The sequence below is a fragment of the Sinocyclocheilus grahami genome, unplaced genomic scaffold (assembly GCF_001515645.1).
Source record: "Sinocyclocheilus grahami isolate Dianchi unplaced genomic scaffold, SAMN03320097.WGS_v1.1 scaffold493.1, whole genome shotgun sequence".
NCBI classification, from domain to species: domain Eukaryota; kingdom Metazoa; phylum Chordata; class Actinopteri; order Cypriniformes; family Cyprinidae; genus Sinocyclocheilus; species Sinocyclocheilus grahami.
This window is the reverse complement of record NW_015505672.1, coordinates 1,058,283-1,082,106: the sequence shown is the minus strand read 5'-3', so window position 1 is coordinate 1,082,106 and position 23,824 is coordinate 1,058,283. Positions and strand designations below refer to the sequence as shown.

The 23,824-nt window shown below is 34.6% G+C and overlaps 1 protein-coding gene across 1 annotated transcript; it reads right to left on the bottom strand.

Moving 5' to 3' along the window:
• Positions 1–4,677: 4,677 nt before the first annotated feature.
• Positions 4,678–23,398, bottom strand: LOC107554201 (nerve growth factor-like). The gene is made up of 3 exons (XM_016236641.1): positions 23,245–23,398; positions 6,764–6,876; positions 4,678–5,472 (listed from the first exon to the last, which is right to left on the bottom strand). The coding sequence occupies exons 2-3, from the start codon at positions 6,837–6,839 to the stop codon at positions 4,859–4,861; spliced, it is 690 nt and encodes a 229-aa protein (XP_016092127.1). The 5' UTR covers positions 6,840–6,876; positions 23,245–23,398; the 3' UTR covers positions 4,678–4,858.
• Between the last annotated feature and the right edge of the window lie 426 nt (positions 23,399–23,824).

Genomic DNA, 23,824 nt, shown 5'->3' with positions numbered 1-23,824 from the left:
ATTCCTAAATCCAATAGAAGAGTTTTTTTTCAGCATGGAGGTGGAAAGTATATGATCATAGACCACAAGATCAGATGTCTCTGTTGGATGCCATGAATGCTGCATGTGAGGACATCACAGCTGATCATTGCAGGGGATGGGTGCGGCGTTCAAATTTTTTTTTTTTTTTCTCTCTCCCCGGTGCATGGCAATGGAAAACATCAGATGTGATGTTGATAAATCTTTGGCCTGACCAACAAGAGCGACAGGATGTCCACTAAGAATAATTTTTGAAGTATTCAAAAGAAGTATTTGTGGTAACATATGAAATGTACAGTAATTGGACAAGCAAGATTTCACTTATGTAATGCATTCGTACAAATAAATGTACTGCATATACATATGTTCATATACCTATTTTATTTTTTATTTTTTTTCTCTATGTACTATTGACTCAACAAATATCAGTTTTTATTTTTTTATAAAACCTTCATTTCCATGGTTGACTGTGATGGTGCAAAAACAACTAAACATTTTGACCAGTGTGGCTCACACAATGACAAAAATACTTTATATTTTTGGTGGCCTTGGCCAAATTACTGACACGATAACTAGGTTTTGACGCATGAATGAAATGTCTTGGGTGAGTAACTACATTTTGCAGACATGCAATGAAGTTCCAGCAAACAGTTGTGACATTTGCACTCAGTTTAGAGAATGTTAAGATTGTTTCGAAAAATGTGCCAAAGCAATTGAGAAAAACTGAAATGGCTGTTCTGCCGGAGATAGGGTCTTTAGAACCATCCATATGTCTACAGTAACAATTATGAGAGACCGACAGACAGCTAGAATGACCAGATTTAATTTGGCTGTGAATTTAGAAAGATATAAAAATTACATATTTAATAGGATTTTTAAAACATCTATATGTATTTTCATGTTAAAATAGTTTGTTTTTATATTTTTTTTAAATGAGAATGCATTGTTTTCCAGTTTTCAGAATTGCTGTCAGGCATTATGTTTGAACCTATGGTGTAATTTACAATGCCTTCATGATGTGGTCAGACATTCAGAGTATTCATTATTGAGTCTCTTTCATAAGGTTTGTCTCACTGCACAATGCATCAGTCACAATCACTGTCATTCATTGGTGAGAGGATGCCACTGTCTGCTGGTTTGAGGTCAAACTCAGGACACGCTGAGATAGTCATTTTACTAAAGCCAAACCCATGGGTGTTTCTGTATTTAAACATATAAAAGCAGACTCTATATTATACATCAATTATATAGTTAGACTATGGTAGAGGTCTTTGACTGTCTCTGTTTTTGTATAAACTTTAAAATGCTTTAATACAATGATGTCAAAACACAAGTTGGGCCAACAAAGAAGAGTTCAGCCTATCTCTCAAAGTATGACCAGCTAGGTTTATAAAACTTTATGAAGTTTCATACAGCCAGCAAAATCTGTGAATCTGAAAAGAATAATAATAAATAGGCTATATTTGAAAATTACAGAAATGTTTAACATTTCTTTGTTTTATATATTTCTTTGTTATAATTGTTTTATATTTCTTTTCATTTTTTACTAAGGGAATTATTGTGGTCATCTCTGATTAATTTCAAAGTGGAAATGCTACTATTTTAAAAGATTGTTAATTGTTATCTCAGGCTTAATCAAGAACATGATTTGCTATGAATCAAGTAAACCTATAAATGAATGAAAAGCCTTCTATAGAGCTGCAATAAAATCAGGACATGTGATATTTAATATAGTTTGTATATGAGCAATTAGTTATGTTACTTTAAATTAAACACCATAGAGGGGAAAAAACAGATAAATTAATTCCGGAAAGGCTATTGTAAGAGCAGTGCGCCCTCTACTGATAAAATATGTACAAACACGTGTACTACAGTAGGCCAAGTGGCAGTAAAATTGAGTGAAATTACATCTGGAATCTTATTTCTGCAAAAAAAAAAAAAAGGCACTCATTCATACTTTTACAGAAGAAAATGTCAACATTAAATAGGCCTACTTGCCCTCATCGACCGTAGATTTGCTGATGAACCACTAGAGGGCGACATTTGTTTGTTTTTGAATTGGTTCATCCAGCTCTGTTTACTGTCCAGCGGTGGTCTCAAACTCAATTCCTGGAGGGCCACAGCTCTGCACAATTTTGCTACAAGCCTAATCAAACACACCTGATCCAGCTAATCAAGGTCTTCTTCAGGATTACTAGAAACTTCCAAGCTGGAGCTGGTTGGAGCTAAACTCTGCAGAGCTGTGGCCCTCCAGGAATTGAGTTTTGAGACCACTGCTGTAGCCTACAGTGTACACCTTATCGCGCTCGATACCTTAATTCACTGTTGTCTCTCGATTAAGACTTTGAGACTTTATGTGAGTGTAATTAGGGACACTTCAGCCTTTCTGAAGACGATAAATCCTACATTGTAGTACGCACGCGGAGGGCGGACTTAGCCTTGTTTGAAATCTCTATGGTATACCATCCACAGTTCATAAATCTTGTTAATATTCTTTGTGAATTAAACAAAAGGGGCTTTCTTGGATTTGTCACAGCAGACTCTCCATAGGGAGCTGTCCTACAAACAATTAGAGACACGCTTGTTTGTTCCATTAACATGAGCGTGAGGAAAATTCTCTCACATTCTTCATCTGAGCTCACAGAACTGTGTAAAATAACTGTTGACCACAAAATATCCTCTTCTAATGAGAGCAAATGATTGTGTGAAAGTGACTTTGTTTGAAATGACGAGCCTTTTACTTGACCCGCACTATATTGCTGATGAAGGACCTCGTGGGTGATGTGATAAATAAACCTAACAATCCTGTTGATTAGGCCTATTCCACCCGAACTTTGATGTCTGACCTCGCAGACCTGTGGCTTTCAGGCTTCCAGACATGACCTCATCATTTGGCCATGCACCTGACCTTTGGCATGTGGTCTCCCTCTGTTTACACAATCAAACCCGAGGTGGGTCTCACAGGCCGGCGATCCATCTGTTTTTTAAGAATTCCACATGCTGCCTAAACAAATGTATTCAAAGTCTGTTTGGAGTTACACACCTGTTTGTGGTTGTTAGAAATGCTTTTTAACGATTTTCACTCTCAAGACCAATTCTCTAAGGCATCACGTGGAAGCCTCTAGTCTGGAAGGGGAATATCTAATGCATTCCAGCGTAGGTCCGTTTCCATGTGTGTGAGGCACATCTGTTGAGACGTGAGGTCTGTCCCACCGACAGTTTCAACAAACTTTCTGGCTTACTTAAAGTGTCTGACAAAATTTGCCCCGACCGTTTAGTTTTTCTGCCACATGGTTGAAGGTCGTGTCTGAGTCACAGTTTTTTTTTACATCAAAACCAGAAAATAAACTGAGACTGTTCTGTAAAGTTCAATGTTTTGGGGTTTTTTTTGGGGGGGGGGTTACAGCACAATGGAAAAAATTTAAAGGAATATTCTGAATATTCACAATGTGAAATATTTAGAGTAATGCAGTTACAGTGGAAGCCTGGTGGGTCAGCATTAAAAAGCAAAAAGATAAAGGTATTTTATGGTATAACTTACACTTAGTAGGTGTAATTGATTTACTTTTTTAGGTGGATAAACCTCTGGTTATGTTGGTTTTCTTCAATGTTTTTAACTGGTATTGTTGTGCAAATACTAAGTGCAGGTAGCTTTAACCTTTTTAGGTGGTTGATAAGCTATTCTACTAAACCATTTATTGTTTCATGCTAACATGTAACGTTTGGGTGTGTGTACAGCATTAGAACAAGTCCAGTGTAAATAAATAATGAAAATTTTTCATTTTTTTGGGTTATTCATATTACTGCATGCTTGTCTACTAGGCTTTAGTAAGTGCATTGTGGAAAACACATTATTATTTATTTTATTTATTTTTTTCACGTGAAATTATTTTCTGTAGTAACCACAATAAGCACAAATGCTGTCGAAAGAGCTTAAGTCAACATGAAACTGATTTTTTTACCATTTCCAGACCATTTTAATAAGATGATGTATTAGTCAAGATATTCAACAAGAACATGTAGGCCAGTAAATGTTTGTAAGAAATCCCTAAGGTTAAGAAAACGCTTGACAATACACTTCTTGCAACTGAGCCATTGGTAACTGACTGACAAGCTGTCTGTGAAAATTTGTTGACAAGTGGTTGGAGGGACTTGGTGACATCAGCCAAAAATGAAAGTCCTTCAGTCATTTTTTTTTTTTTTTTTTTTTTAAATAATGTGCACCAATCAATAATACCAGGAACATGTATTAGGAAGTAAATTAGGTTACTTTTGAAGTCACATTAACAATAAGCTCATCCAAAAGTGAAATTTCTGTCATCATTTACTCACTCTCATGTTGTTCCAAACTCGTATACCTTTATTTCTTCTACAGAACAAAAAAAAAAAAAAGACAAAAGGTCAATGCAATTATAATGAACGGAGACTGAGGTTTTCAAGTAATTTTAAGTTGTATTTAGCTCAGAATGTTCCTTTAAAATGACCTCATCTCTTTATACACACAAAATCAACTAGACAATAATGATGCAGTTTAATAAATAACAATTACCACACACAACAATGTATGTACATGTTCTCGTACTGCTGCAAAAGAAAACTATTATTTGAACAAAACAGAAATGCATAAAAAAAGAACTAAAAAAAAACAAACTGAAGTCCAACTCATTCCATTGTAGTGTCCTATGTCAAAGACATCATATTTATTCTCCTTAGACAGTCTGTTTTATATCATAAGTTGTCTTCAATGGTTTGCACAAGGAAAATATCCATCATCACATGGAGAAATATCGAGTTTAATATCATAAGGCCTGCGCTGGTGTTTTGAAAAGATGACAGTTTGTCATTGTCTCCAAGACTTTCGGCTCAGCACACACACACAAGCTACATTGATCCTTACGAGTCTCCACGCCACCAGTTTCTTGAATGAAGTCAGCGCTCGCACAAACGTGTGTGAATTGGTACAGTACGAGTTCCAATGGCGTGCATCGATTCCCAAACACCCGGATCCTCCGGTCCGTCTGCTGCTGCAGGTCGTCTCAAAAAAGTACTGCTTTTTCTTGGAGTTGTTGATGATAACATCAGGCAAGACTGTGACCTCGTTGCCCGAGATGTCTGTAGCTTTGGTTTTATTTCCCTCCCAAGTGCTAACGCTCTCACAGACGGAGTAAACTCCGCGGTGTTGAGGCGCTCCTGCTTTCCTCTTCGCCCTGCTCCTTGTCTGGTGCCCAGCGGGCTCTGAGTCGGGGGGTTGTTCGCTGAAGAGAACGCGGGGTGAGCGGTACCGTCTCTTGATGAAGAGTTTAGGATCCACGGTCGGCACAGGGTTGGCCGTGACATCATCCTGTCTGCGGTCGGCGTTCTGTGGACAGATGTCACCTGGGCGCTGGGCAAACATCTGGCTGCAGGACAAGAGCAGCAGGGCTAGCATGGACCACCGCATGGGCTCAACGTGACCTGAGTACGGCACAGGTTAATGTTAGCTTTCACCACACAGAATAGTGGTAACTACCACATAGACATAGTGGTAACATACAAATATAATGCCAGATTTCTTTAGATTTTCTTCTGCATAGCGATGCACAGATACTATATATATTACTTTGGCTGATATAGGTATACAGTAATTGGCAGCCAAAGAAATGTAGATCAACAACATGATGGTTGATATCTGTAGATCTACAGTTTTAGCATTTTTTTAAATGGAAAAAAAAAAGCTCAATAAAGCTCCAATCTACAGTTTAACATGCTGAAATATCTGTGATTGAAGAATTTTTTGGTACCTTTTTTTGGTACTTGTTTTCAAGTAGTGAAATCAGGCATCAAAACATTATAATGTGCAATAGAATAGAATAACTGTTGGTACTTTTTCTAACTGCACAGACAAAAGTTGTCCAGAAACTGTTTAATTCTGTAAAATAAGAGTATTATCTACTTGTAATACTGGCTGATTCATATATTTAAAATAATTAGTATTTATATGAAAAAATACTTAATATTACAATATATTCAAATACAAATATTAAATTGTTCTCTACTTTTATGTAGACAGTTATTTATATTATATTGATGGTCATATGTACATTTTAAAAAGAAAATAATATTAAAATATTTTACATAATTATATTAAAAAGATATACATACTGTACATATGTGCACACACATCATCATCATCTGTAGCTGAAAATCTTTATATATATATATATATATACATACATATATTTAAAATATTTTAATATATATATATATATATAATACCTAGTTAATCGATTTTAAGAATCGATTATGTAATGTAATAAATATTTTAACAAAAATACCAAACAAGAGAATATTTTATAGTCTCTTCAACTGGATATTTTGACACTATTGTGGTACATTGATGATATCAGATTGGTAATACCATGGCATTTGATACAGTATATGCCATAATACTGAATGATTACCATATCTATAAACTTTTCAATTTTCATGGTAATATTTTAGCATTAGCAGTAGATGTCCAAAACCATGGTAGTACCATGGTACCATGTCTAATTTACTACTCGATAGGCCTACTGTAATTGACAGCTATTCTATAACAGCTATTCAAGCGGTAGAAATCCCTCAGACTTGTGTGTCAGCACAACCTGAATGAACCGCCACAAATTAGCATGGCATAGCTTTGACTTTTAAAAACTGAAAATAGGTTTATATTTTTGCTTTACACAGGTAATCGTGTGCTAAGAAAGAAAAAAAATAGTGTGTTTACCTGTGAAATGTGTCCAGGTGAACTGTTTTCTCCCGTCTGTCTTTAGCGTAGCTCTCCTGTGCTCCTCATGGTACATGTATCGACCAGCGTGGCATCTTCTGCTTCCAGCTCCTCTGCAGAGAGGTACAGAAAAGTATGAAGTAAGCTGTAATTTCATATAATTACCATTTACCGCATGTGTATTGCTCATGCAGCCTTGGATTCTAGTGAATCGATTCATTCAAGCACATTTACAAAAGATGATTCACCAGACCGAGAAGATTTGTCATATTAAAAAGATCTCCTACGACTCCTATTTCTTTCCTACACGGTGAAACACCTCATCCGTCCAAATACTTTCCTTCCATTGGTGAAATGCTGGGAGAAAAATGCACATTTCAGACCTCACAGGCCATGTTTCAGTGAATAAATAACATCTTCTTTGAGTGATGTAGTAATCACTGTCAAATTACTGCTCAAGCGTGACACGCGCAGACAAGCAAGACAGACCAAAAACCCAAATGTGACACACATCAGCTTACACCCCAGACCCAAACCATCCGACTGCCACAACATACACAAGCCTCTAATAAATTGCTTTGGATCACAGCCTTTCTGTGTGGTTTGCGGAGGTGGTCTAAGAAATCCTCAGCCACTGACTTCAAACTCATTAGCTGTGATAGAGACAATTTAACACGTTCCTTCTGGCATAGCCGGTGCTATCACACTGACACAAAGAGCCGAGCCAGGTGGTGCGCTCCTTCCAAAACAGTCTGCTTTCATATGGTAACAGTTCCTGAGTGACATGGGTTTCAGCGTGTAACGTGAGCCCTTCCAAAGCGCACATACGCACTGCCTTATCTGCAACCTCCACAGGTCTATGGATTCCAGCGCCTGCAGGGCAGCTTTTCTTTAAGCACTCATGTGTGGCAGAGCTCAGAGATGAAGCGTGGCTTTGTGCTGGCCCTGGGCCTGTGGACTAGTAGTCTGTGCACAGGCAGCATCCACTTTAGTGCACACTGAAGACTCGTGCTATAGTCCACATAGTTTCACGAGAAGCTGTCACATGACATTACATAAAATGAAAATCATTGCGATTTAGGATGAGGTGAAAAGGCAGGCATGTTCGGACCATCCTGTCAAAAAAGAAGCTAGTCAGATGAAACTTATCTTAAAAGTAAGAAAAATACTCCGATGGAAAACATGGGTTTAATTCAGCAATTCAAAGGTGCAAATAAATGAACTCAATCAAACAATCCATAAAAAGGAATTACTAAATTATCTAAATTACAGTGAAATTCCTTTTTTTTTTTGGTGGCTTTTCTTATTTCTAAAATATATTAGAAATAAGGAAAACTGCCCAAAAAAAAGGAATTTCACTGCAATTTAGATAATTTAGAATATTGGAAAATTGTAAAATATATATTTTTAAATGTGTAATGAAATTGTAAAATTAAAATGAATACATATCTATGTGTGTGTGTGTAGTCTTCATATTTGTACATATTTTTACTTTACAGTTTTATTACAAATTTAAAAAAATCACACCATTTTTTTATTTTTTGTATATTAGAAAATTGTAAAATATTTTCTTAAAAATGTGTAATCAAAATTTAAAATGTACAAGTTTAAGATAGCATATAAAAGTGTGTATGTACAGTATATATATATATTGCTCAGGTCCCTCCTTCCATGTAAGTCTATAATTTTCCACTTGTTCTATCATCTGCCAGGAGGAAATCATAAATCTTATGGCATATATACAGTATTCATATACTAAGTTTTACAGTTAGAGAAGGAAATATGTTAAGATATAAAGAACATTTATTTAGGCAGCTTGGCCTCAGTGAAAAAGCTGATCAGACAGCAATTAAAAATAATGACTGAAGTATTTAATTGCCACCATAATAATTTATAGTATGCTTCACTGACAAATTTGTGATTGTTAATAAAACCAACCAAGGACATAATGCAGACAAACACACTCACATACACACATCTAAATGACTGGCTGTACTAAGTTTGTTGTGAAATGGTGTGAAAGACTTATCGCTGGTGGGGGCATATAATCTGCTCTGGATATATAACTGGACATTATTGTACCATCACATAAACACCCTATTAGCACCCTGCTCAGCGAAGAAAGATATCCATATCTCATCTTCATTAGACATAAACATACATGTATGACTTACATGTAAAACATGATCAAACCCCTGACCTTAAGTTTGAAACTTTGGTGAGTAACACCATTTGTGCTACAGACATAAATGATATCATGCAGCTCATGGATGAGATGTGTCATTACTTTTCTAATGAAAAAATCCAGGCCTAAAATCCGAGCCCATGACTCCCAAGTTAGTGTCAGAGTTATCAGAAATATTTATCATAATGGTACATTACATACATAATTAAAGGAATAGTTCACCCCCCCCAAAAAAAAAAATTATGAGAATTTGCTCACCTTCAGGCCATCCAAGATGTGGATGAGGTTTTTTCTTCATCGGAAGAGATTTAGAAATTTTGAAAAAGTGCATAATTTGCTCACCAATGGATCCTCTGCAGTGAATGGGTGCCATCAGAATGAGAGTCCAAGCAGCTGATAAAAACATCACCATAATCTGCAGGTAATCCACATGACTCCAGTCCACCAATTAACATCTTTTAAAGTGTAAAGCAGTGTGTTTGTAAGAATCAAATCCATCAAGCCATTTTCAACTTTAAACCATCTCTTCTGGCCCAAATAATCCCTGTTGTCCTCTCACATCAAAATCCATCAACATATTTGTTTAGAACTATTTTGGACTGTTTTCACTTGCAAACAGAACTTGAACAGTACAACTTTTTCACTGGAGAAAGCAATATTGTGAATTGAGGACTCGTATTTTAGCCGGAAGTGACGGTTTGAAGTTAAAAACTCTCGTCTTAAAAATATAATCTTTTATTACAAACATGCAACTTTTCACATCATAAGACATTAATTGATGAACTGGAGTCATGTGGATTACTTGTGGGTTATTGTGATGTTTTTATCAGCTGTTTGGACTCTCATTCTGACGGCACCCATTCACTGCAGAGGATCCAATGGCGAGTAAGTGATGTAATGGTAAATTTCTCCAAATCTGTGCCAATTAACAAACAAACTCATCTGCATAGATGACCTGAGGGTGTATAAAGCTTAAGAAAATGTTCATATTTGGGTGAACTATCCCTTTAGAGAAAGAGATATATATATATGAAATAAATTAATATAGAAACCTTAAATTAACATTGAAATAACATTAAACCATTATGTAAGAACTGAATAACACAAGAACAAGTTTTTATTCAGTAAAAAGTCCTAAAGTTGAATGCACACACCAGTGCATCTAGTGTTCTGCAGCCACCCAGCAGGTCAACATGATCAAGATGAAGTACCTGCTCTTCCTGTGAGGACGGGTCATCACAGCGGAATGCACACACATCACTTCCTCTGTCAGAGCGAGTAACCAGAGGCTGTATGTGTGTGATACACAGTGTAAGGTTCAGGCTATTGTATCAGACAGGTGCTCAGGCCTCTCCCAGGACTGCCTAAAACGGTTACATTTTGTCTCTTGGCAGTGATGAACAGATATGACAGTTAAAGTTTAGTCAAGTCAAATATTTATCAAGTTTATACAAGCTCCAGAGAATAACATAAAGAGAGAATCAAAAGAAGTAGCCGGGCTCAACAATGAATACAATTTTTTGTTTACTGACAACTCTTTTGCTGTAACATGATTCATTATTTAATTACATACACTACAGTTCAGCAGTTTGGCGTATGTATGATTTTATTTTATTGTTTTTAAGAAATTAATACTTCTATTCAACAAAAACATTAAATTGAGCAAAATATATTTTTTTATATTTTTGAAGGTCTCTTACGCTCACCCAAGCTGCATTTATTTGTGAAATATTGTGACATATTATTACAACTTAAAATAAATGTTAAAATGTAATTACAGTTTTAAAATGTAATTCATTCCTGTGATGCAAAGCAGAAATGTCGTCAAATTATAAATGCTAACTTACTCAAACTTTTGAATGGTGGAATTATTGATAAATTAATTATTTTAAATATATATATATATATTTAATTTGAATTTTTACAATGAATACTAACAGAAACTATTTACAACTAACAATTTATTAAAATATTTATTAGAATTTACATTACAGTTTACATATAATGAAAATTATATTGCAACACTGGCTGTAATGTAACCCCGTCACAGTTGTAAATTTCTAAATGCATTTTTGCTGGAAAATGAGGACATACATTCCAAAACATTACTCATTTGTTTATAACTTTTTACAAGTACTAAATGATGCTTCCAAGACTATCACAAATCATTTAGACAGAACCTAATCCATGTCAGCCAACTAGATAACGTTACTGTGGAGATGTTGTAAATTCACAACAACACTATTCAATACATCACAGTAAACTAAATGTGTATGTTTGCATAAAACACAATGAGGGTAACACTGTAAGAAAAAAAGTGTGCAAAAAAGGGAAAGGGTACTGTCTAAGTTTACATTGAACATTTCCTTTAATCCTAAAACACAACACAGTGCAGAGCATAATTCAAAATGTGTGTAAAACACCCTGTGAAAAATCAACAAGGTGAATTCTTTCATATTAATACAATACATCATACCCTATTTTTACAGACTTTTCTTAGAAAGAAGATATAATGACAACGTAGCACTTGCCTGAGAGGAGATATCGACAGAGATATGGAGATATCCATATTGTTAATCTATGAGTTAAAGTTATAAAATTAAGCTAAGAGCAGTTACAAAGAAAAATAGAATATGTATATAAAAGTATAAACAAGGTCAAAACAATAAAAACAGACACTCAGTAGCTAATGACATCTATAAAAATGTCGGTCACTCATTAACGGCTGTTGGACTGGTAGATATGTTTTCAGTGCATAAAAGTAACGTGTCAGTAAACAAACATTTTGAATGCATCAGTGGTCTCATGATGAGAATCTTTTTGATATTTTTTTTTCTAAAAACACAGCTGAGACTCTCCTTTGTTTTCAGGCTATAGAAAACAGGTTGACTTTTCCCACAAGAGAAAGAGTCTGAGTGCTGAAATGTGAAGCCATCAATGTAAAATATTACTCACATCTCCCAAGCCAGATCTCTTCTGCACTTCTCCAAACCACCAGCTGTGCAATTTAACTATTTTAATTCCCTCAATGAGAAACAGAAGTTACATCATTTACTTGGACAACAATGGGAGCGCTGACGTTTGGGACAGCCCTGTACGGGGCCCCCTCGCTGTGTTATGAGTTATGGCTAAATTTGCTGATTTTTACTCTGCATAGAAGCCACATCTAAGCAACAAAGACTGCAGGACAGGGAGGCAGACTAAATGTATTTACACTACAACTGCAACTATGCTTCAGTGTTGATTCACATGCACAACAGACAGACAAGATGATTTTCTTGTCAAGCTTGCCAGATTTGCACTTTCTAAATGAAAGAAACCTAAAAAGATTACCCAAAACCACTTCAGTACATAAAAATATGAGAAGGCATTTTTAAAAAATGCCAAAAATAACATCACTGACTGAAATCATATAATCATATGAGTGTATAAGTCATTTATATTACGAATGTCTACTTTTCTTCATAGACCTGAATTAATTTAGTTGTTCACCTGTGCCACCCTCTTTGAGGTGATTTGTCTAGATGTAATATATGTGTGTACATGAATATAAAGGAAGTTAAAGGACTTTCAACAAATTCACAAAATTATTTGTTGTTTCCTAGCACAGCATTCAAATGTGTGTTTCCATTTGTTTTAAGTTTCAGAAAAAAAATTATTTATTTATATTTTAATTATATATATATATATATATATATATATATATATATATGAAGATTTGTAAACAAAACAGAAAAAATAGGTTCTATTTTTTACTTTAATTTACATAGAACATATAAGAAACAATTTACAAAACCATCAGACACTAATTTTATGCCGGAGACAAATTCTTAGGCATAAGAGCCCTACATGTTTATTAATAATTTAAAAAGTAATAATAATAAAATAAATAAATATATATATAGCATTATTTTTTTTACCATATAACAAACTATTTAAAATCATAAAATATTTAAAACTTAAAATTATATAACATTATATTTTTATTAGAAATATTATTATTATTAAAATTATATTTTAAATGTAACCTTATTATTTTTACCATATAAGAAACAATTAAAAATTGTAAAATATTATTTAAGAAATTATTTACACAACTCCATCAGACACTATTTTACATCATGATAACCCTACTGTCACAGTCATGTTCTATTTTGGTTTCGTTTTCATTCCTTCATTCCTTGTTTCCATTGACCTTACTTCTGTTTGTTCATTAGTTTCTATGGTTACTGAATATGTTCACCTGTTCTGTTAATTATCCTCATTAGTTCTTCTTGTTATTTAATCCCAGTGTTTTCCTTTGTTCGGTGCTCAGTGTTGTCTTAGTATTGTGGCTGCCTTCTCTGTGTATCTACTCTGTATTCCTTGGATTTTGGATTAAAGACTATTCTGACTGTGTCCTTGTCTAAATGCGCTTGGCTGTAGTAACCACATGTGACACCTACATGTTGTATTACTTAAAAAAAAATTTTTTTTTTTTTTTTTGATTTTTAGAAAAATGTATAGTTATATTTTTAATTTAACATTATTGTTATTTACCATATAAGAAATTATTTTTAATTCCATCAGATACTATTTCACACCTGAAACAAATGATCATACATGATGCCACTACGTGTGATTAGTGCGTGGCCTAATCAAATGGTTTGTATGAGCTGCCAAAAATATGGAGTAGAACAAGGATTTAGCTCATAGCTAAGGAATGATGTAGAAAACAGCTAGAAAATGCTTTTGTCTGGGAATCTTGTTGTTTTAGTAAATTAGCTTGCACAAACAGACAGTCAGCTGCTTATCTGACAACTCGATTCTTGGTGAGTTGATCAAAGGAAAAACTGCACTGCATTGATGCTCCTGGCCAAGTGAATGCTTCTGAAGGACTGCATGCTGTTGGCTAGCTTCGGCTTGCTTGGAATCCAGAGCCCGAGATTTTCTCTCGTTTGCCCTCTGGACGTTATTTTGCTGAAGCTGTCTTAAAAAGCATAATGGCAGGCAATTTAGACCAACTGTCAACTATCCTATTTTCTTGACACCCTTCCTGTTTTTCTCCTGTTTGCCAATTACTGATCTGCTGCTATTGAGTAACTGTGGGGAAATCGCAGGCATGAAGGCAAAGATACCTAAATCTGACTGCTTCTGTCAGGCTATTTCAATCTAAAACAGATGTGCTGGATCTTCTGATCAGAATCAGGAGGTCTTGGTAGATTTAGGAACAAGCTGAATATTTAGTGGAATTAGACACTAAAAGGGTTCTGTGCATCTTTTTTAAGGCCTTATTTTTATATATATCTGTGAACATATAGAAGACCTAAGTAGGTTATAATTTATTAATCCAAGCTGCTAATGTACAATGTTCTTGTTGGTAAAACGCAGATCACAAATTTCAGGCTTTTCCATCTGTTAAAGACATGCAAAATGCAATCCGTTAAATGCCTCCACATTAATATTTATTAATTTAGCAGATATGAATGTCTATGGAAGCTTGTTTCTGCCGTTGAGGAAAAACAATGAAACTTTTTATCCACAATTCTGATGCTTTTCCTCGTAATTATATCTCACAATTCTGTTTATATCTCACAATTCTGATTTTTTTTTCCCCCCTTGCAATTATAATTAAAGTCTGAATTGTGAGATAAAATGACTATTTTTTAATCCATGCTGGAAACAAACTGTGAACTGCGAGATGTAAACTCTGAGAAAATAAAAAGTCAGAATTCTGAGATGTAAACTAACTATAAAGTAACTATTTTTTTATTCCATGGTGGAAACAAACTGCGAGATGTAAACTCGCATCACAGGAAAATAAAAAGTCAGAATTCTGAGATGTAAACTAAAAATTCTGAGGAAAAAAGTTAGAATCATAAGACAAACTATTGTGATATAAAAAGTCAGAATTGTGAAATAAAAAGTCTTAATTGTCTTTTTTTTATTGTATTTTTGTAGTGGAAACAGACTTCCATATTTATCCGAAGCAACTTAATGCAACAAATTAATGCAAAAATACACATGAACAGTGATTGCAATTTCTAAATCTGAATGTTTTAGCCCAAATAGTTCAGTACCTTGTCTTTGAAAGCAGTGCAGAAGACCTTTGCCAGGACAAAAGACATACATATTTACATTGTTTCAAAACTTTTGGCAGGTGAGGAGTGACTTTACAAGCAAATCTGAATAAGGCTCTGGATGCCGGTAAAAGAGCCAAATGACATCAGGAACAGTTAAATATGAATTGTTAAAGGTCCTGAAATAAACACTTCAACATTCTAAGCCTTGCAGTCATGAAAACAGCTCTCTCCAAGGCTGGAGAACACAGACATGAACGGTATTTAAAGAAACTCCTGCAGCACACGGGTTTCACCTGGACAGTCTCATCACTCGCTTTAAACCATGTTTGGTATCTGATGTGACAGTGTACAGACGGAACGATGCTTCTTTAGACTAATTATCATGGGTGGAGAACAGCAACTATTTTGGAATGCAGACTTGATACTTTTGGTCTTAGGGATTTGTGAGATTTGGCCTCAGACCTGTTTACGGCTGCACTAGAAATATACCATAGAAACAGACAAAGTTACTGGTCTCGGCAGCCAGTTCCACTGCACGTGAACTAAACGGCATTTCTGTATTATCTCTAAGCTGTCAAACTTTTTAAGACCACATCATTTTGGTCTGTCTGAAAATTTGTATATGTTTTGCCCGTCTTTTGTTGAGGGCTTTTAATTTTAATTACATTTTAATTTATATATAACATAAAATAATGTAATTTTTAAATAAAATAATAATAATAATGTAATTATAAAAATGGCAAAACATCTATAATAATGATATAGATATAAGATAAATTAAAAATCATTATATTATTATATAAAATTATTATAAAATATATGATTACGATCACTATATGGTTTTTAATGCTCTTTAAAGAAGTTTATTCTGCTCATCAATTACTTAATTAATAATACAGAAAAAAGAGTATAATTGTGAAAAATTATTGTAATTTAAAATAACAGTTTTATATTTTATAAACTTTAAAATGTATTGCAAAGCTGAATTTTCAGCATCATTACTCCAGTCTTCAGCGTCACATGATTCTTCAGAAATCATTCTAATATGCTGATTTATCCTCACTGCTGAAAACGGATATGCGGTTTAATATTTTTTTGGAACATGTGATTTTTTCCCCAAGGATTCTTTGATGAATAAAAAATGAAAAATAACAGCATTTATTTAAAATAGATATATTTAACAATATACACTACCATTCAAAAAATGCACTACCATTCAAATTACTGCCTGGGGTCAGTAATTTTTTTCTATTTTTTGAAAGAAATTAATACTTTCATTCAGGATGTGTAAAAAAGTGACAGTAAAGACTTATATTGTAAGAAAAGATCTCTCTCTCTCTCTCTCTCTCTCTCTCTCTCTCTATATATATATATATATACACACACACACACACACACGTATTCAACTCAAATATTAATTACATATGAAAAATGTTATATACTTATATGCTGCCTTTGAAAGTGAAATTTCTTCACCCCTGACAACAGAGTGAATAGTGAAGTAATGTCATCTATCAACAAGTCACGAGCGAAAACTCATTCGGGAAAAAGAAATAAGTGCTGAGGATGTTGTGAATCTGTCATGATCAAACAGCCTCGCTTTGCTTTGCTTTGCGGTGCACAAACCCTGAGCCTGAGGCTGTGGTTAGTGCTCCTATGGCGAATCCCTGCTCTAGCCGTTTTCTTCACATCCCAGTTCCTCCCAGATGTTCTGATTTACACTGTGCTTCATGGTGGATGTATACAACTGTCCTCAGCCGCTCTAAATATTGAAATTTGTTCCAATGCTAGGATGGTGAAAATAAATCCGTGTCACGTTGGAACAGATCATTCTTCAACAAGTAAAATAAACAGGGCTTAAAAGGTGCTGTAAGTGATTTCAGCTGTCTTGCTGACTTCCGTCATCTTTCGAACTTCTACCATGTTCCCTCTCTCCAAAGACATGTCAGCAAACTAAACGAAAGGTGATCTGTAATACCTGGAGCAAGCTATTTGTTAGCAATCCCATTCATTTGAATGGCTCGGCTGCTGCATGCCCAGCTGGAAAGTGCGTGATTTGAAATCTGTCGTCTTTGCTTATGGGCTAAATGCCATGTGGCTAATCATTCTGGAGCCACAGGAAATGAAGGCATGGCAACATTTATTGGTTGACTGCAAGAACACAAACCAACAAGTTTTTTTATCAACTTTTTCAGATAAAAGGACCACTTTTTTCCTATGGTGTTCCAAGAAATTGTTTACAGTATCTAAAATTAAAGTAGGAAATGTAAGACCTGTTCATAGGGAAAACCTATGAAAAACCCCAGCATAAAATTTTTTATGACAGATGTGTGCGAGAAGGTGTAACAGAACAGCTTTATATTGTTTGCATGTGAGAGTAAAATATAAATAAAAATTGATTTACACTGTGCTTCATGGTGGATGTATACAACTGTCCTCAGCCGCTCTAAATATTGAAATTTGTTCCAATGCTAGGATGGTGAAAATAAATCCGTGTCACGTTGGAACAGATCATTCTTCAACAAGTAAAATAAACAGGGCTTAAAAGGTGCTGTAAGTGATTTCAGCTGTCTTGCTGACTTCCGTCATCTTTCGAACTTCTACCATGTTCCCTCTCTCCAAAGACATGTCAGCAAACTAAATGAAAGGTGATCTGTAATACCTGGAGCAAGCTATTTGTTAGCAATCCCATTCATTTGAATGGCTCGGCTGCTGCATGCCCAGCTGGAAAGTGCGTGATTTGAAATCTGTCATCTTTGCTTATGGGCTAAATGCCATGTGGCTAATCATTCTGGAGCCACAGGAAATGAAGGCATGGCAACATTTATTGGTTGACTGCAAGAACACAAACCAACAAGTTTTTTATCAACTTTTTCAGATAAAAGGACCACTTTTTTCCTATGGTGTTCCAAGAAATTGTTTACAGTATCTAAAATTAAAGCAGGAAATGTAAGACCTGTTCATAGGGAAAACCTATGAAAAACCCCAGCATAAAATTTTTTATGACAGATGTGTGCGAGAAGGTGTAACAGAACAGCTTTATATTGTTTGCATGTGAGAGTAAAATATAAATAAAAATCCATTTAAAAAAAAGCTTCAAACGTGGCTCATCCAAACAGAGAGTAAAATGTAATGTGATCTTTAAAATTTGAGACTTCATACGCCATATTTTATTAAATTAAATACCTTTTCTTTGTAGGCTACCACCAGTATTTAGTTAATTAGAGTACAAAATATGCATCGCCAAACACTACTGTTCAAAAGTTTGGGGGAAGGAATTTATTTTAAATAGTCTCTTATGCTCAACAAGACAGTAAAATCAATAATATTCTGAAACATTATTGCCGTTTAAAATGTAATTTATTCCTGTGGAAGCAACCTGAAATTTCAGCATCATTACTCCAGTCTTCAGTGCCATATGATCTTTCAGAAATCATTCTAATATGATTTGCTACTCAAGAAACATTTCTTATTGTTATCAATGTTGAAAACAGTTGTGCTTCTTAATATTTTTTTGGAAAAGGACACACTTTTTCATACTTTTTTTGGGGGGGGGGGTATGTAAAAGTTTTTGTTTTCACTTTCAATCAATTGAATTCATCCTTTCTGAATTAAAGAATTAATTTCTAAATAATAATATTTAATAATAAATCAATAAAACTCTTATTGGCCCCAAACTTTTAACCAGGATGGCTATATACATTTTAAAAAGTAAATATACAAGTGTACAAATATATTTTCTCATTCAATTTTCAGTGAAAAATCACTATAATTTTATATATATTATTACTGTGATAAAAAAGTACTCATTTGATCATACCGCCCACCACTAGTGAACGGTTTGTTTTCCTTAGATATAATGGTCCATATAATTCTTTCCCTATACAGGTGCATTCCACTAACATCATTAACACCGAACAAGACATTACAGCAACTACAGTACGAGCTTGTTATGTCAGGTTTGAGAGCTAAACTGCAGGGGAATTAGAAGTTCAAGTCCTTAAACACACAGCTCCCAGAAGCCACAGACTCCACCAGGTTGAAAAGAGTGAAGGAGGCTGGCGGTGATCCAAGCCTGAGATAAAGGCCTCCAACATGTTCCTATAGTTTACAGAGCACGGCATAAAAGGATGTGTCAGAGAATATTTCATGGGCAAACACCTGCATCTCTGGAAACTATTTGGAGGAGAAATGGTAAATATGCTGAATAGTTTATATCAAAAATCTGATTTAGAATGGTATGGGTACTGACGGCATACATTTAGAGTGTTATTTATTGGAGTGCCGTTGAATTGAAACCACGTGTTAGGACACTTTAAAGCTCTGTCTCTGTGTTCTTCAAAGGGAAAAGAGACAGAAATTACCCTTGCCTGCTACACTCTTCCTCGCTGATAACTCCCAAGAACACACGAGTCCCATTTAGGACATGCTTGAAATTTATCACACGGTAAACAAAGTTTTTTCCTTCTGTGCCTCTTCAGTCCTAATTTCAAACACCTCTTGAAACCATTTTGACATTGCAAATCCAGCTGTAAATTTCCATTTAGTCTGAGCTCAGATAATCACCTCTCGCTCTCGGGGTATTTGCTTTCACAGATTTTCTCACCCATTTCTCTTGTTATTATTCAGGTAATCCCTGGCTCAAAGGAGGAAGGCCCAGGGTTATCACCAATAACCCCCTTGAGGCTGACACCATAAACCTCTCTGAAAAGCTTTGGATAGTTGTGGGAAAGTGGGCAGGTGGACTAAAAACCCAAAGAGAGTGATATCTTGTGAGGGTCAGTGGCAAGACAGCAAGTCAAGTTTTCCCCTTTGTTCAGTTCTTGAATTTCAGGCCGAATGGACATTTTTTCCTTTTGCGAGAATGTGTTGGCAGATGTGGAAATTTGAAAGTTACAGCCAATTTAATAGTACCTGACGGGCATTTCAAAGCATACGGACAGAAGTTGGGAAGCAGCTTTTGATTTTACAATGTCCACGTACACACCACAGCTAATTATGGTTGTCACTTGTCTTTAGAGTATTTAATTTCCTTCTGAACTACTCAGAGTTCAATTTACAAAACTGACAGCCACATTTGACAACCTAATTTGGTCCTTTAAAAAAATCACTAAATCATGAAAAATTATGAAAAAATTATACATTTGGAAAAAAAAAACGGTACTATACTATATGATACTATATAAAACGGTAAAAACAGCAATATTGTGAAATATTATTACATTTTAAAATGACTTTTCTATTTTAAAATATAATTTATTTCTGTGATGGCAAAGCTGAATTTTCAGTATCATTACTCCAGTCTTCAGTGTCACACGATCCTTCAGAAATCATTCTAATATGCTGATTTGCTGCTCAAGAAACATTTGTTATTATTATCAATATTGAAAACTGAGATAAACTGAGATCAATTCTTTCAGGATTCTTTAATGAATAGAAAGTTCAAAAGAACAGCATTTATTTGACAGAAAATGTTTGTAACAATTTAGAGTCTTTACTGTCACTTTTGATTAATTCAGTGCATCCTTCATGAATAAAAGTATTCATTCCTTAAAAAAATATTACTAACCCCAAACTTTTAAACAGTAGTGTCTCATATTTAGCTCATACTGCTTCAAAACACCCAACATTTGAAATATTTGGCATCCATGTTTCTTTTGTGAGACACCAAGCTGTTTCCATGCTAATCACTATGTCAACCATCTCAAATTCAAGATGTAACACTTGTATTTTACAGACATATAAAACAATAATTTACTTTTAATTGCATTTAAATGCTGTTCTCACTCCCGAAGCGTGTGTGTATGTGACCTGGTGGCCCTAAAAAGCCTGTTGAGTAGGCCACTAGTACAGATCACTTGGCTGTGAGAGGATCAGCTTCTTCTACCCAAACACTGTCCTTTTTTAATAAAAGAGAAATGGCACAAGAACTTGGATCATCATTAAAGGGCAAAAGACAACCTGTTGACAACAAAGTATGTGTGTCAGGTGTCTGGAGAACATCATTGGTCCATTAACATGGCTTTCAATGTGGCAGTTGACCTGAATAAACATCTGGCTAAACAGCATGAAATGTAAGTTAGTTTAGAGACTTACAATAAATACTTAAAGGGATAGTTCACTCAAAAATATACTTATGTCATTCCAAACCTGTGGATTAAACTCTGTGGAATATTTGAAGAATATCCAAGCCACTATATTCAATATAATGAAAGTGAAGAGCTGACAAGCTCCAAAATGCCAAAAAAGTACCATACAGTACATGTAGTCCATACTACATTATATGACTAGTGCTATAGTAAAAAGTCTTCTGAAGTTATATGACCGTTTTGTATGAAGAACAGACAAATCATTGATTTCAAATCATTCACTTAATATCTAATTATAAGTCGATATTAGCTTAAATTTTAGTCTGTTTCTCACACAAAGCTGTTTGCTTCAAAAGATTTTAAATATAGCACACAAGTCATATGGACTATGATATTTTAATGATACTTTTATGGTGCTTTTCCTTTTTGAAGCTCACAAACACCAGATACCATTCATTATAATAGCACTGAAAAGTACCTTTTGTGTTCCACGGAAGAAAGAAAGGTTAAAATAGTTTGGAATTATATGAGGGTAAATAAATGAAGGCACAATTTTCCTCTCTGTGTGAACTATAGGCTTTTAGGAGTACACAGTAAAAAATAACTGAATTTCACGGTAAAAGACTGTAAAAATGCTACAGTAAAAACCTGTTAAATGGTTAACGGTAAATTTCCCTACTATATACGGTGAAAAACTGTATTGGACATTACATGTGATTTTACGGTAGTATACCATTTTTGGAAGTGAAAAATACCATATAATTTACAGTGAATAACCGTAAATTGACTTTCCCAGAATTGCATTACATTTCCAATTTGATGTTTTTTTGTTGAAAGAACTATGTTTCTTCATAGTTTTTTCTAATCTGTTTTGTATATTAGGGTTGTATGTTACATCTAATGTTGTTAAATGAATGTTTATTGCATTATTTCAGTTTCATGTGTGTTACCATGATGGTGTTTAGTGTTTGTGTGAATGACACTGTGCACCTTCTATGTATGTTATTATTTAAAAGCTGCTTGTGATAGGTTTTGGTTCATCATGTGACTTTCTCATCACCACCTGCATTTGGTGGTTATCAGTGTATTACAAAGGTACAAAACAGATTTCAGTACTTCAATAGGTTGGTATAGTAACATTATATCAGTTAATGAAATTACGGTATTTAACTGTAAATTTAAGTTAAAACTGTAAAACTAAAATGTTGCTACCGTATTTTTTACGGTAAAATTCCGGCAACCACAGCTGCCATTTTTTTACCGTACATTTTATGGAATTTTTTTTACAGTGTATGAAACACTTCAAAATAATTTTGCCTTTTTATGCCATTTTTATTTTATGGCATGTATGCAAGCTGCACCATACTTACAAAAAGTCAAAGCGTGCCTCACAAGAATGCTAATGTTTCATGCCTTCCATGTGCATACTGTACCATACATATTATGCCTTGTAATGACTGGTACTCATGAATCAGTAATGAGTGATGTAGGTAACTGAGATGGCTACAGTCACGTCTGCCTTACAACACAGATACATTTATTTATTTTTTTTAAACAAAACAGAACAACAAAAAAGAGCTCTGAAAGTTTGTGTACTTTCATGATATGAAAAATATGGAAGGTATGACTGACCTGATGCTACATTCTGGAGGTAATATGAGTCATGTGTGAGTAGAGGTTTGTGCATGTGTGCTGCAGCTGAAAGCACTGCTCTGGCCCGAATCGCAATGGTAACCTGATGATCCTGAAGTTTAATGGGAGGGGAGACCCTTTAAGCCCCCCAAAAATGGGACAAATGGGATTGCCCCTGAAGACTGTGAACTAAGTTACCCCATGATTATTGTCACAAACTCTCCTACATACAATTACATGCATAAACTTTGGCTCTAAAAATTGCACTTTTTTCTGTATCAAGTATAGAGAGGAATAGAAAATATAGATAAAAACTAGAACATTATTCAAAAGAATTAGAAAAAAAAAAGTCCAGGTCAGAGTTTAAGTCTAAAACTTAAAAGTGGACCAATGTACAACTGAAAAATCAGGTTTGTTTTATCATTTTTATGGGCACAAAGTACTTCGAAATTTATGAACACAACTTCACTTGTAAAGTATTGAATGCATGCATGTGTTATCAAACTGTCCTACCTCTCTCCTCCTCGTCTTCACTCTCTATCACTTCAGAACTTTAATCAGATGATGCCGTAATTATATATTTATGTTTCAATATTCCACTTTTGCTCCAATGCTTAATCCTGAATGGGGAAACAGAATGCTCTTGTCACCCAGTCCGAAGCAGCTCCTTTTGAGAAATTGATTGCTGTGGTAGTCAGAGCCAGAAGTCCCATGTCTTAGTGCCTCCTCTGTAGACAGGGAAGCCACAGGTCCTAAAACCTGACAGGTTCAAGCTTTTAGTTCACAATGGGAAGAAAGTCATTTTAACGTCTAAAAGGTATGAGAGCCCATTTCTGCCACGAAATAAACAAATAAAAAGGGTAAATGCAACTTTTTATCTCTTAATTCTGACTTTTCTCTTGCATTTCTGAGAATTTTATCTAAAAAGAATTCTATAATTTATCTAGATATAGAATTCTAAAAATAATTCTATATCTCACTATTCTAAAAATAATTGTGAGATATAAACTCAGAATTGCAAGATACAAACTCGCAATTCTGAAAAAAAAACTGGAAAAAAATTGCAAGATGTCAACTCATAATTCTTCAGATT